This window comes from Struthio camelus, chromosome 3 (assembly GCF_040807025.1).
Source record: "Struthio camelus isolate bStrCam1 chromosome 3, bStrCam1.hap1, whole genome shotgun sequence".
Classification (NCBI taxonomy): Eukaryota; Metazoa; Chordata; class Aves; order Struthioniformes; family Struthionidae; genus Struthio; species Struthio camelus.
Window position 1 is genome coordinate 29,929,970 of NC_090944.1, and position 12,454 is coordinate 29,942,423.

Genomic DNA, 12,454 nt, shown 5'->3' on the forward strand with positions numbered 1-12,454 from the left:
TTAGGAAAACAATATCACAAGAGCAAACCCACACTTAGGATCTTAATGAAACAAGACCACTGAGAACTATCTATCTACTAATTCACAGACTCACTAAAGAAAGGCAAAAAAAAAAAAAAAAAGCAGCACTTTGATATTTGTAGGGAATTTCAAAAACAAAATCAAAAGTTCCTTCCTATTCACTTGGAGCTTTTAAGCTGCATGTCCCTCCACAGTAAGTACAAAAGATACTTACAAGTGGTGGCTAGCACAAACCCAGATTTGCTGGCCAGCTCCCAGTGCTACGGTTAAAACAGAGCTTAGCATTCAGTTTTGGGATCCTCTGCAATAAGCAGACCTTTTTTTGTCATTGAGCTTGGTCTTCAGCAACTTAAATGTATATAAATGTGTGATTTCAGATACTTTCCTATGCAAAATAAAGTTTTTCATTTGTTAAAAGGGATAATTTTCCTTTTTCTCCTGTAAAAATCAACATAGACAACACCATAGCCTGGAGAGGAATGATATAGGAATCTGAATCTTACAATAGAAAAATGAGACTGAGTTTTAAAAAACTCTTTGTCTCGCTACTCTTAGTAAAAAGAACAGAAATATTTCTACATCATCATTGATATTGAATATTTCATTTCTATAGTATCTTTAAAATTAAGATCTGAATGTAGCACACTGGATCTGTAGAGAAGCTCTAAAAGGACAAATGTACAGCCCTTTATCCATAATAGAGCAATGTGTATATTTGTTATTTTCAAGTATGTTCTGCTTCACATTTCATTCTCCATGAAAAATGAAGGCTAGCCTACACCACACAAAAGTGTTGGTAATACTTATGTATCTGCTACCACCTGCTGACAAACAGCATTATCGACTTTATTCTAGTCAATCTCATAGAAGCTTGTATTTTGCAATAAAGCTTACACTGCTGTCTACATTGGCTGACAGTAGAAACTACATCAATTTTTAATACTGTATGTTGTAGCCACAATAAGGCACTAACTTTCTATCCACCTAGCTTGTCTGTATGACAGCTTCAGCACTGACCAGCATATTCAGCTCATAAAGCATCTACTATAATCTTCCATTCACTGAACCTGTTTAGCTGTTGCAGACAGTTATTCTAGTCAGTTACTGAGCAATTTAAAAGAAATTGATTCCTCATTTAGAGAAATTCAAAATCATTTAATCTAGTACATTAACCGTAAGATTCTTAAAATGACAATTCAATTTCTCTTGGCCTTATTTCCTAGTCTAAAATGTGGGCTCAAACATATTTTTTTCCAGTATTAAAACTAAGATTAGAACAGTAGTAGAAATGAGAACGTTTGTTACTTAAAGCATTGTAAAATTAAGCAGGATGGTGCAAAGCCCTTCACTGGCCTCACGATACTATTGTTTTGAGCAAAAGACCACTAAAACCCTAAAATAAAATGGAAAAAAACCCTCCTCAGTTTTAGGTATCTCACACTAAATTGCAGAAGTGTGGCACTAAAAAGACACTACAGGTCACTTGCTTTGTCAGAGTTTAACCCCTATAGACATATGTTTGACCTTTACTTGCCCTCGGTCTAGCTAGCTGTCCCTGATCCGCATTCCCACCTTTGGTGCTTTAAAATCATTGGCGAAGGAGTACCTGCCCCGAAAGCCATGAGCTGTCAATTATATGGAGCATTCGATACGGAATCAAAATTCACCCAATCATGGGACAGATTCATACCCCCACCAGTCATAGAGCTGTGTTAGGACCTGGTTTGACTATGCCCACACACAGGTCTTGCCTATTAAAGAAGCAGCTGCGACACCTGGGTGCGTGTGTCGGTGGTGTTCGAGAAAACGGAGAACACTGGTGGAGCGCAGAAGAGAGATCAGCGAAACACCTGAAAAAAAGCAGCAGCAGTAGCAACGAGCCAGAGCTGGCTACTCTCTGAGCAAAATCGCTGAGAGCCTTTGGCTTGTCAAGCTAAGTCACATAGGCCCGTAGCCAGCTTTTAGGCGCAGGAAGGTGTCCAATTGGTGGCTGCAGGATGGTCAATGTCAGCACGAGATGCCAGAGGTGGCGAATCAGCACTTGTTAGCACCTGCCCCACCTCCAGGGTCAGGACACCGAATCAGGATTCACCCTTTGGACCCTCACATCATTCGCATTTGTTCACGTGAGTGAGTCATCTACACGATAAATGTATACTGCGTATTACTGGGTAATCTGATTAACACACCCCACCTGGTGTGACTTGACTGGCATACAGGTTCTATCCCGGGGGTCAGCACACCACTTTTGGTGGTTTTCAGTGTAGTTTCATGTGGGTTCTGTCCCACGGGGATCAGCGTGCCTGCCCGGCGTGGCTTGATCAGGGCACCCCCCCCCCCCCATTTCTAAACCTTTACCTTTATTTCTGACCTGTTTACTCCTGTGAGTATATGTACTCACATATACTCACAGTATATGTGAGTGTTTGTATATGTACTGTTGATTTAACTACTTATTTGCTTTTATTATATCCACCTATGATTGGAGCTCCTTGTAAATATAGGCGTAAAGAGTTAATTGTAGAGCTAAGATAAGCGGTATACTACTATTATAAATAATACATTTCACTCGTTTATTGGTTACCTACTGAGGCTTTGTGAATTGTAAACCCATCAATACAAGTAGTAGAACCCTATACTGCCTAAACAGATCCATTGACTTTGGAAGTTCACAGATAAATGAAATTGTTTAACATGGCTTTCAATTGGTTTGGTCGTCCTGCTGTGTTAAACCATGACAGCCTATATGGCAGAGTAAATGATAATAGTATTGACAGTGTTTGCTGCTACATGTAATTCCAAACATTTTGAAAAAAGTCACCGAAGTTCCTTCCTGTGGCATTTCATGAACACTTTTTCTTTTATCAATTTTTAAACCCAATTTCATATTAAAAATGATCTGGCAAAAAATGTATGCCAAAGCTTCAGCTCTGGTAAGCCAAAGCTTTAGAAAAAATAATTTAATGACAGCAACAGAAATAGAAACTTCATGAAAGCCATAGCGCAGACCTACTGTAGAACATTATGGTTCATGGTTCACATAAAGCTAATTCTATTCACTATCATAAAGCCTGCTGTCTTAGCTGATAAACCTGAGTTTGACATTTCTATTTAAGAGTGACAGGTCTTTAAGGCTGATAGGCCCTTCCAGACCTACATTCATTTAGTGAAAAGAGGTTGTAAGATGTCTTATTCCCTTTCCATGGTCCACTAACCTATTAAAATCTTTTTTCTTTTGCAAAGATTAGCATTTTTCACTTAAGTTCCCACCTGAAGTGTTCCAATAGTTTCTAGTCAGAAATTCCCAGTCAATCAGGCTTAATATTGATTTTTTTTCTGCACTTTCAACTTAAAGCAGCTGAAGTTAGGCACTGCCTGTTACTGAGGGAAGACCAGACAGGCAACACTGTGCCAGGCCGCAGACCTGAAAGGCCCTGAAGGCCTTGAGAGCAGCCTGACGCCACCCAACAAATTGTGACAAATCCTCTCCCACAAACTCCTCGTGTGTCAACTGCTGAAAAACCTCACAGGACCTTTCTGCCGTTTTCTGCTCCCTCACGCCAGGGCCTGGCAGGCACCAGCCTGCACCGCCCGCCCGCCGAGAACACTAGCCACAGCCTCCCTCCCTCTCAGAGGGAAGGAGGCGCTGAGAGCGCTACCCGCGCCACTTAAACGGCTTCTCCCCGCCCGGCCCGGCGTCAAGCGACCCCTGGCCGCCGCCCGCTCCCGCGGCGACACACGCCTCTGCTGAGGCGGGGCGGCGGCGGCCGTTGGACGGCGGCGGCCGTCGGGCGCCTTCTCGCGAGGCTTCGGCGGCGCGGGGCGCTGCCGGCGCCATGGAGGTGCCGCCGAGCGGGCCGCTGGGGCTGAGCATGGTGCTGGCGGTGAGGCGCCCGGCTCGCAGCCGCCGGCCTCCCCGGCTCGCCGCCCGGGGCGGCGGGTTGGGCTGGGTGCGGGCCGGGGCCGGGGCCGGGGCCGGGGCCGGGGTGGGGGGAGGGAGCGGGCGGGCGCGGCAGGCGCCGTGGGGCGGGCTCGGCCCCTCCGTGAGGGGGCGCGGCGGGGCCGCCGGCGCCGCGCGGTTGTGCTTTGGCAGCCCGTGGCTGTGAGCGGGGCCGGTGAGCAAAATGCGTGTTCGTTTCCCGTTCGGGATGTGAAAGGGAAAGCCGCTGGTTCTGGCTGCCTCACGCAGCTTGTGTGATACCCCCCATCTCTGTCAATTCTGTCCGTAGACGACGGACTGGTCCGAGCCCTGGCTGGTGGGGCTGGCGGTTTTCCACGTCCTCTGCTTCCTGCTCACTTGCTTCTCTCTCCAGCACTATCGGGTGCAAGTAGGGCACTTTCTTTGCATGGGTGAGTAGCGTGTTCTGTGCGTCCCAGAACTCTTGTTTCAGGTGGCAGAGGGCATCTACATTTCTTAGGCCACTGATACTGCTAAAGAAATTTTTCTCGGTTAGTAATTAAAATTTTCTATGTGTATTTCCATAGGACTGGGTTCTCTGATGCACATTGCACTAGTTAAAGTGCATCCAAAGCAGTACTTCTCTTGAATTAGTACATGTGCCTAGACATAATTATAGTTATTTATATTTCATTATTGCAGAAGCTGCTATAGCATATGTATCTATTTATCTTATTTTCAAAGCTATAGGAAGGAGTGACGTGCAACTTTGTCCTTAGTGAGGCTTTGTGAGAAATAGGGTTAGGATTTGTGATAAATAGTTAACACTGTCTGTGTCGCAGCTTCACAGAAGATTGTTGTTACTCCACAGAAGCAGACGAGAGCTCTTACAAACTGGCAGTTGCTTTCTGCCTTATTCCAGTGCTGCCCTTCAGGAAATATGGCCAACTTTCAGCTGGATTCCTTTCTGGAGCTGGTTTGCTGCCACGCTGTCACCTGTGCTAATGGAACGAGGAAGAGCAAGCCTGGTTCTTACCATTGCAGTGCCAGTGTTTGCTGTCTCAGGATTTGTCAGAGGGCAGCGTAAGGATCCTCTGTGGCCTTCCCTAACCAAGGCTCTGTCTTTGTGGCTGACTGGCTTAAGAGTAGCCTTGCAAAGGGTATTTGTTTTAGAAGACGTCATGGATTTGATTATATCCATGGGCTACGAGCAGCATCGTGGTTCTAGTCATGGTTGCACCCAGCGCCTCAGTTCTGTCGTGCTTACGGAGTAATGGAGGATGGATGAGCAATTTAAAGAGAGTCACAGGCAAAGTCCACTTGAAGACTATGTTGACGTTTTGAAATATTTAGTCAACCAGTTAAGCTGAGAGGGGAATCACAATTTGGTCAAAACTGCAAATACTTAACTCTGCTAAAGCTCTGCTAAGGTTTCAGTGATGTTAATTACCCCCCAAAATGAATTTAGAGATCTTAGTAAGTTTTCTGTAAATCTGTTTGTAACTGCAGAGGTTAAGGTCATGTACACAGGGCACCATTATTTTTTCCTCTGTATAACATATTAGGCCTAAGTGTTCCTTTTAAAAAGTCAGAATTTTCTTTCTTAAATTTGGTGTTAGGCACACAGAACTTCTGATGACATGCTGCCTCAGTTTACTTTACATTCTTAAGTATTCTTAGTGTTACTAAAATGAATTTGCACACTGAAGTACTAAACTGCATTGAAAACTGCAGTGGAACCGATTGTTGCTGGCTTTTCAATGCAAGTATGATGTAAATTTCCTGTAAGCAAGATGAGTGCTTACAAGAAAATCCATATCGAGTCCCAGCCTTGTATATTCCTGAAAAACTGAACCTCTGGTGATATGTCCACAATAAACAATATTTTATGTTGTAGAAAGTAAAAAACGACTAAAGAAACTATAAAATCATCACAATGGTTTACCTTGATAGCTGAATGGCAGTAAGTATGTCTATATTGTGCAGTACCATGCAAAGATAACCCAGCTGATTCCAGAACAATACAGAATGTTATTATGGCACTCCCCTTAGTATCATCACACTATTTGTTTTTAATTGACTTGTGCACGTCATCTTTACAGTCACTGCAGCTGTTTTAAGTTTCTCCTTGTATCACTTTCCACAAAAAGCAAGACAATAATTTTTTTTAATTGGTTAATATATAATCTCATTGCTTTTCTATTAAACATATGATTTAAATGGAATTTTTTGCTATCTTGTTGCATTCATATTACATACAAGTGTTGAATAAGAATGTGCTAGTTTTCACTGGACTGCAGCGGACTACTCTGCTATATACCTACCACAAACAAAGTTTGTGCTGTATCCTCATAAGTGAATTCAAAACACTTCTGTGAAGTGGTGATGTTTTAAATATGGTGTTTCTCCTGGATCTTTTAATGACCAAAAATATTAAAACTATAACTAGAAGGGATTTACCTTTTTAAGACTTGGACACAATGCAATGTAGGAAGGAACTGCATAAATGCTTGTTCATAATTCTAGTGAATTTATTTTTAATGTTTAGTACACTAAATTTAGATAATAATGGTGGATATAAAACCTAAAGCTTCTAAAATGGTATCTTAATTCTATACCAGTCTGGGGGAAGTGTTGACTTTATGAAGCAATCACCAACAAAATTGTTAGAAAAAATACTGTGTTTTTTTTTTTAATTACTCAAGTGTATACTGAGCTCTTCCTGTAAGTGTAGATGTGCAGAATTTTATGTCTATTTGTTAATAATATTGCAATTATGTTTTCTGGTCACTTAATATTCTTAATATCTATATGGGGCACTTCAAGCATTCAGAATTGGTTTTGTGCAGTTAAATGTGTAACAATCTTCTGAGGACCATGGAATTCTAATGTTGAGTACATATGTATCTTAGAACTGATAACTTGCTGTTTATTTTTAGAGAAGTATTGAATCTAATAATATTTTTCTTGTACAGTGGGGCTAGTGTACTGTGCTGAATATATAAATGAATTAGCAGCCATGAATTGGAGGTAAGCGTTTTCATTTTCACATTTAAATGCATGAGTTTTTTTTTTTTATAACATTCCCACAAAAACATTAATTGAAAGACAGTCACTCATGTCTCATCAACAGAGTATAATGGTGGAAGATCTGTTGCACTGATTGATTAAAATCCTTTTGGACAAAACCATACAATGCAATATAGCTACAGCTTAGCTTGTAGGAAAGAGTAATTTTTCTAACAGTTAACATGTATTTACTATCCTACCTAAAAATCAAAAGAAGAAAAAACATTTTTTGTTTGTATGGATAGTTGTCAACTAACTACCAAGAGAAAATCAGAGTAGTACAGTTAAGGGGAAGAGGATGGCAGTATTAGTGTGTGGTTTTTTTTTTTTTTGCTTTGTTTGTTTTTTTTTTTTGCTATTTGTATTTAATAAGCCAAAATTTAGTACCATTTCTCATAAATATCACTAAGTATTCTGTGTGTTTATTATGTGCATAAATATCATTAAAATCTACCTGTTTTACTTAGTCTGTGTACCAGGTTAAACTGATGACTTTTTTCATAAGCATTAAATTAATCTTTCCCCAGTATAACAGGAAATTACATATGTTTAACAATTTTGTATAGACATCTTTCCACTTCAGGCATACACAGCGTAATTAGAGCTTTACTACACTTACAAGTTCTGTTATGTTTTTTAATATCACGATTAATCAAAATTGACATCTACAGGAAGACATTTCAGACACCTCAGGGTAAATGTGATTTCTATTATACAGATATATCTTCTTATGTATGTAATCACATCAATAAATTACTATTATCTGTAAGGGTCTTTTGTTTGGATTTTTTTGTTTGTGCATGTATGTTTCAAAGCCTTACAAAAAAAGAGGCAGGTCAGGATTGTAATGAATGTTCATAGCTGACTTTGTTTAAAAAAAAAAAAAAATTTGGCTGTTCTTCTGGCTTAAAGCAGTAGATTGCTGTCCCGTGCTTGGGGCTTCCAAGAAGTAGGATAATCTGACCAATATGAATGTAGAACAGCTATTGTTAACATATAAAGTTGTGTGGAATACAGTGAATAATGTTTTGTTATTTTCTTTCAGGCTGTTTTCTAAATACCAGTACTTTGATTCAAGAGGAATGTTTATTTCTCTAGTCTTTTCAGCACCACTGCTGGTGAATACTATCATAATTGTGGTATGTGTTCATTTAAATGGAAAATTCTTTCATGAAACTGATAAGTAAATGTGTGTGTGTGTGTGTGTGTGTATATATATATATATATACACGTATGCACATTAAGAATGAGTTGAACGTAATGATATTCATACTTTTCAGATCACCTGGGTTTACAAAACTTTGAATGTAATGACTGAACTGAAGACACTACAGCAGAGAATTAAAGCAGAGAAAGAGAAGAAGAAGTGACAGTGTTTTTTGTATTGTTGTTATCATTTGTACTAATACTGTTTCATGTAATCAGTTCTTCTTCTATGTTTATCCAAGAACAGTAATGCTTTTTGTGTCTGTTGTTAACAGGGCTTTGCACCCTTTGGCCATGGGCAAATGAGGGGAAGGCAGAGGTTCACAGTACGTCTGAACTTGGCTGTGAAATCGAGAAAGGCTGGTCTTAACATAAGGTCTTTCTGCCCTTTAGTATAAGCCATTTTTACCATGACCAAGACGATTAAGATTGATAAGGGACAAACTTCCAGTCAGTTTTCATCTACCTATGTATTTTTTAACTGTATGTTAAATGTATATTTATTAAGTATCCAATCTTCTACTTATGCCAATTGAAGCTATGTTGTGGATTCTAGTAAATGAGGGCTAGTACTCAGAACATCTCAGGAATCTATGCTTCTACAAAATACTTCACTTTATAAATCAAGTTTCATATTTCATATATGTATTGTGTGGCAGTGAACAAATCTGATACAGGACCATTTTATACATAAAATTATCCATTTATATCTTGAATACAGATTGTTGAATTGTAGTTAATTTTTTTTATTGGAATTTTTTTTTCTCATAAAAATTACCAGTTTGGTAAAATCTTGCACAGATTAAGTGTAAGGCAGTCAAAACCTTCTCTGAATGGTTTCAGTTTATATTTTATGCTTTTAATGCAGTTAGATAAATATGCTTTCTTAAATATGGATGACATTTTGGTCTATCTTTTGCTAGTTTGTGGAACAGAGGGGAAGGGGAGAAGTTCAAGATGTTCTACAAAATTCTGTTCATATATATGTATATATAAATGCTCGACTTTTTAATAAAAAACTGGAAATGACAAACTGACTCTGGTAAAAAGGTCATATGGGATTTAGGGAATTTGAGGAGGCAGAGGCGATGAATACAGTGTGAAGGAATCCATATACATTTTTTCAGTAGAAGTTATATGTGGAAGCAGTTAAAACCTAGTGTGGAGTCCTAGAGCTTCTACTAGTATGTGTCATTTAAGACATAGGAAAAATGATCTACAAAATTAAACTTAGAGTAATATAAAGAGCAGTGGAGTACCAAGGTTAGCTTGCAAAAGCAGAACACTGGTAAGGTTCTAAGCTTGCGTGTATTGTGAACTTCACTTTAAACATGTGTAGTCTCCCTGACTCTGGTGGAATTACATACTTTAGGAAAATAAGTAAATACATGCACATGTATTTTGAGTTTCCTATGTAGGCTGAGATCCATTTCTTTACCTTTCCTGTGCATTATGAGACTCCTTAACTCAGCACAGCTTTCCTTGCTCATTCCTGTATCAAGACCCGCAGAGTGCTCAGGCTACATATATATTAGTATATAAATAAACCCATGCAAGCTTGGACACTGTCCTGTAATCCTCCATTCTGTTACAACCCCTAATGCAATTTTGGGCAGTGTCAAGTGTCGCTTCCTGAAAATATCTGCAGTGTAGTGGATAGTATGTGCCTTTTCGCACATAAAAGCCACTGTTGTGCAGGTTTGAAAAGAATTTAGTCAAATGGATGCAAGGCAGCCTGTGCAGCTTGTCTTCAGGACCAAGGAATAGGCCTGGTCCGTTTATATAGATGTAGTTTTCCCAGCCTGGTCTGGCAAAGTTCAGCTTTGGTCTTTATAATTTGCTGGGGCAAGATCAGTATTTCTGGTCTAGAGTTTTTCTTATGTGGACATAAGCATGACCATGCAAATGTCAGAACGGTTCGCAAGATAAAGGTCATGAGCAGAACAATATCAATGTATAATCATTTTAGTATTACACATGTTTTAGGTTGCAATCCTTGCCTGGTACTGAGAAATCACCAGTTAAGAATAGCGTTTGGCTTCGTTGCACGTTGCTTGTATGAATTTGATTCCCAGTAAATAAGGTGGTTTACAGCAGCGTGTTCCCTAAACAGCAAATCTCTCACAATCAAAAAAAGCTGGTATGTTTAGTATGTCCAAGGTAATCCTTCCGTAATTATTTCAGTATTGAACCCACTTCCTTGTATGTGAGGTTGGAAAAATGAAAATTCCTCCTCTGTATGTGAAACTGAAGAGATACCGCAATCAGAACTCTTCTAAGACAGAAAAGACAACAAAAGTGTCTTTTTGTATTACACAGCTGTGTTACTCTTGCTTTGCCCTAGATTTATTAATGGAAACAATTATCCACACTTTTGGGGATCCCAAGCAAAATCAAAAAAAATCTTGTGCTTGCCCAAGTTCACTTTCTTCTTTCCCTTAGTGTAATTCACTTTGCAGGCAGTATTTTGTTTTGTATTGCGTTGACAGATCAATTTTGATATTTAATACAAGGTTTTAACATACCACACCCTTTTAATAAAGTGAACCCTTACACTTGAAAGGCTAGGATTTTATTTATTTTTAATCATCACATAAGAATAATCTGTTTTAGCTGTGCAGTGTCTGATAATTTGGGATGCCACTGATAGAGTGTGGTAGCTAGCAGGTGGATGTTACCTAGTTTAGAAAGAATCAGTGTGGTAGAGGGATTTGTTTGTTTTCTGAAAGTATTGATAAGTGAAAGTATAGATAGCCCCTAATTCCAAAACCTAATATTTTTTAAATAAGGAACATCTCAAAATACACACTTCAAAATTTTAAGCATTTAAACCCTCCTAACTACTTAAACTTTAATGATTTATGTAACTATTTAATTTACTCATCACAAAGAAAAAATGTTGTTTCTGTGCATATGTTTATAAGAAAAATAGTCCTATTTTCTATGTTTGAAAAAGACTCAAACTTATATCTGAGTTGATGATTTGTCCTCTAGCTAACCTTGCCTAGGAAACAACTACATTCAAGAGTTAAAGTTTAAAATATAATTGACATAGGTGTCTTTAGCCATAAGAGAAACTCTCAAAATCAAGTAAAGCGTGGCTTTTTTTGTTACGTGACTGAATTTATGAAGTGATACTACAGTAACATAATGTAAGAGCCTAGTTGCTGACAAATCAAAATAATTGCATCATGAATTTAGAGACTGTTTTCTCTACTTAGAATTTTATACATATAAGTGAATGAGAGCCAAATGTTTAAGGTGGGTGGAATACCTTAACCAATATACTTTAACTGGGAGATGTGAATTTAGGTTGCTTGTGGAAAAGCCTATTTGTTCTTTCAGTTTGGAGCAAGCATACAAAAAAGCTGGTAGCTGTTCAATTGTATCCTTTGGTAAATAAGGCTGGACAGAGGTGATTTGCTACTCATCCTGTGTTATCTTGCAGGCAGTGACTCAATCTTCAGCCTTAAGAGCCTTCCTTTCCACTGCCACACGTACTGTCAGCCAGCGTGGAAAAACATTAAAAGGGAGAAAGCAGTATTAACCTGGCAGCTTTACCCTAACAGAAAGTAGCTCTGCTGCGTGAAAGTCTGAGTAAAAAGACAAGCTGGCAGAATTTAGCTGGCATTTGGAATTGGCATTGTTCCCTACGGAAAATCTCCCTATAGAGAAGACATATGAGTTTCCAATAATTAGAATTAAAGATTCTGTCTTCTTCCACATCCACCGTAACACATACATTAGGTTGGATTGTCTTTCCCCTTTTTTTTGACCCAGTGAATCTCATTATTCTAGACAAACTGGAATAGATTCAATAAAGGAATTTAAATGTCTTTATTCCTCAGGAATAATTGTTGGCTTAGTAGATAAGGCGTTTTTCTGGGTAGATGGGGGTATTCACATACCTGTCAAAAGCATAGAAAAGTTTTAAATTGAGGTCTCCTGTATCCTTGTATGTGTTCTAAATAATGAAGTCAGAAGGACGATTTTTGTTATTTTCTCTAGTTGGATCTTGAAATAAGGGACCTTTCTCTAGAAAAATTGCCTCAGATGCTAATTTGCTACGGCTATGAATCCTAAATAGAGGAAGGGTCTATGGAGAGTCCTTTTGTGTGCTTTGAGAAGGATAAGCTGAAATTCTGAACTTCCCTGTGTCTTTAATACGAAGCTGAAAGGTAAGGAAAAGGAGGAGTGGTAAATTTTTATGTGGTCAGTATACATGAGAACTACAGCTGTAATGGAGGGAATGTGTTGTTT

General features: G+C 38.9%; 1 protein-coding gene across 2 annotated transcripts; it reads left to right on the top strand.

The window, feature by feature from the left end:
- The first annotated feature begins 3,766 nt into the window (after positions 1–3,766).
- On the top strand, positions 3,767–10,754 carry TMEM18 (transmembrane protein 18). 2 transcript variants are annotated; one of them, XM_068937277.1, is made up of 5 exons: positions 3,767–3,905; positions 4,251–4,371; positions 6,895–6,949; positions 8,034–8,127; positions 8,269–10,754. In XM_068937277.1, the coding sequence occupies exons 1-5, from the start codon at positions 3,858–3,860 to the stop codon at positions 8,356–8,358; spliced, it is 408 nt and encodes a 135-aa protein (XP_068793378.1). In that variant the 5' UTR covers positions 3,767–3,857; the 3' UTR covers positions 8,359–10,754. The 2 variants fall into 2 exon arrangements, with proteins under 2 accessions (XP_068793378.1, XP_068793379.1); XM_068937278.1 differs by having other exon boundaries at positions 3,777–3,896; positions 8,269–9,232.
- The last annotated feature ends 1,700 nt before the right edge of the window (positions 10,755–12,454 follow it).

Coding starts and splice junctions, on each gene's coding strand:
- TMEM18 (XM_068937277.1), top strand. CDS start 3,858: ATGGAGGTGCCGCCGAGCGGGCCGCTGGGGCTGAGCATGGTGCTGGCG. Junction 4,372..6,894: donor AGGGCACTTTCTTTGCATGG/GTGAGTAGCGTG, acceptor TTTCTTGTACAG/TGGGGCTAGTGTACTGTGCT. Junction 6,950..8,033: donor TTAGCAGCCATGAATTGGAG/GTAAGCGTTTTC, acceptor ATTTTCTTTCAG/GCTGTTTTCTAAATACCAGT.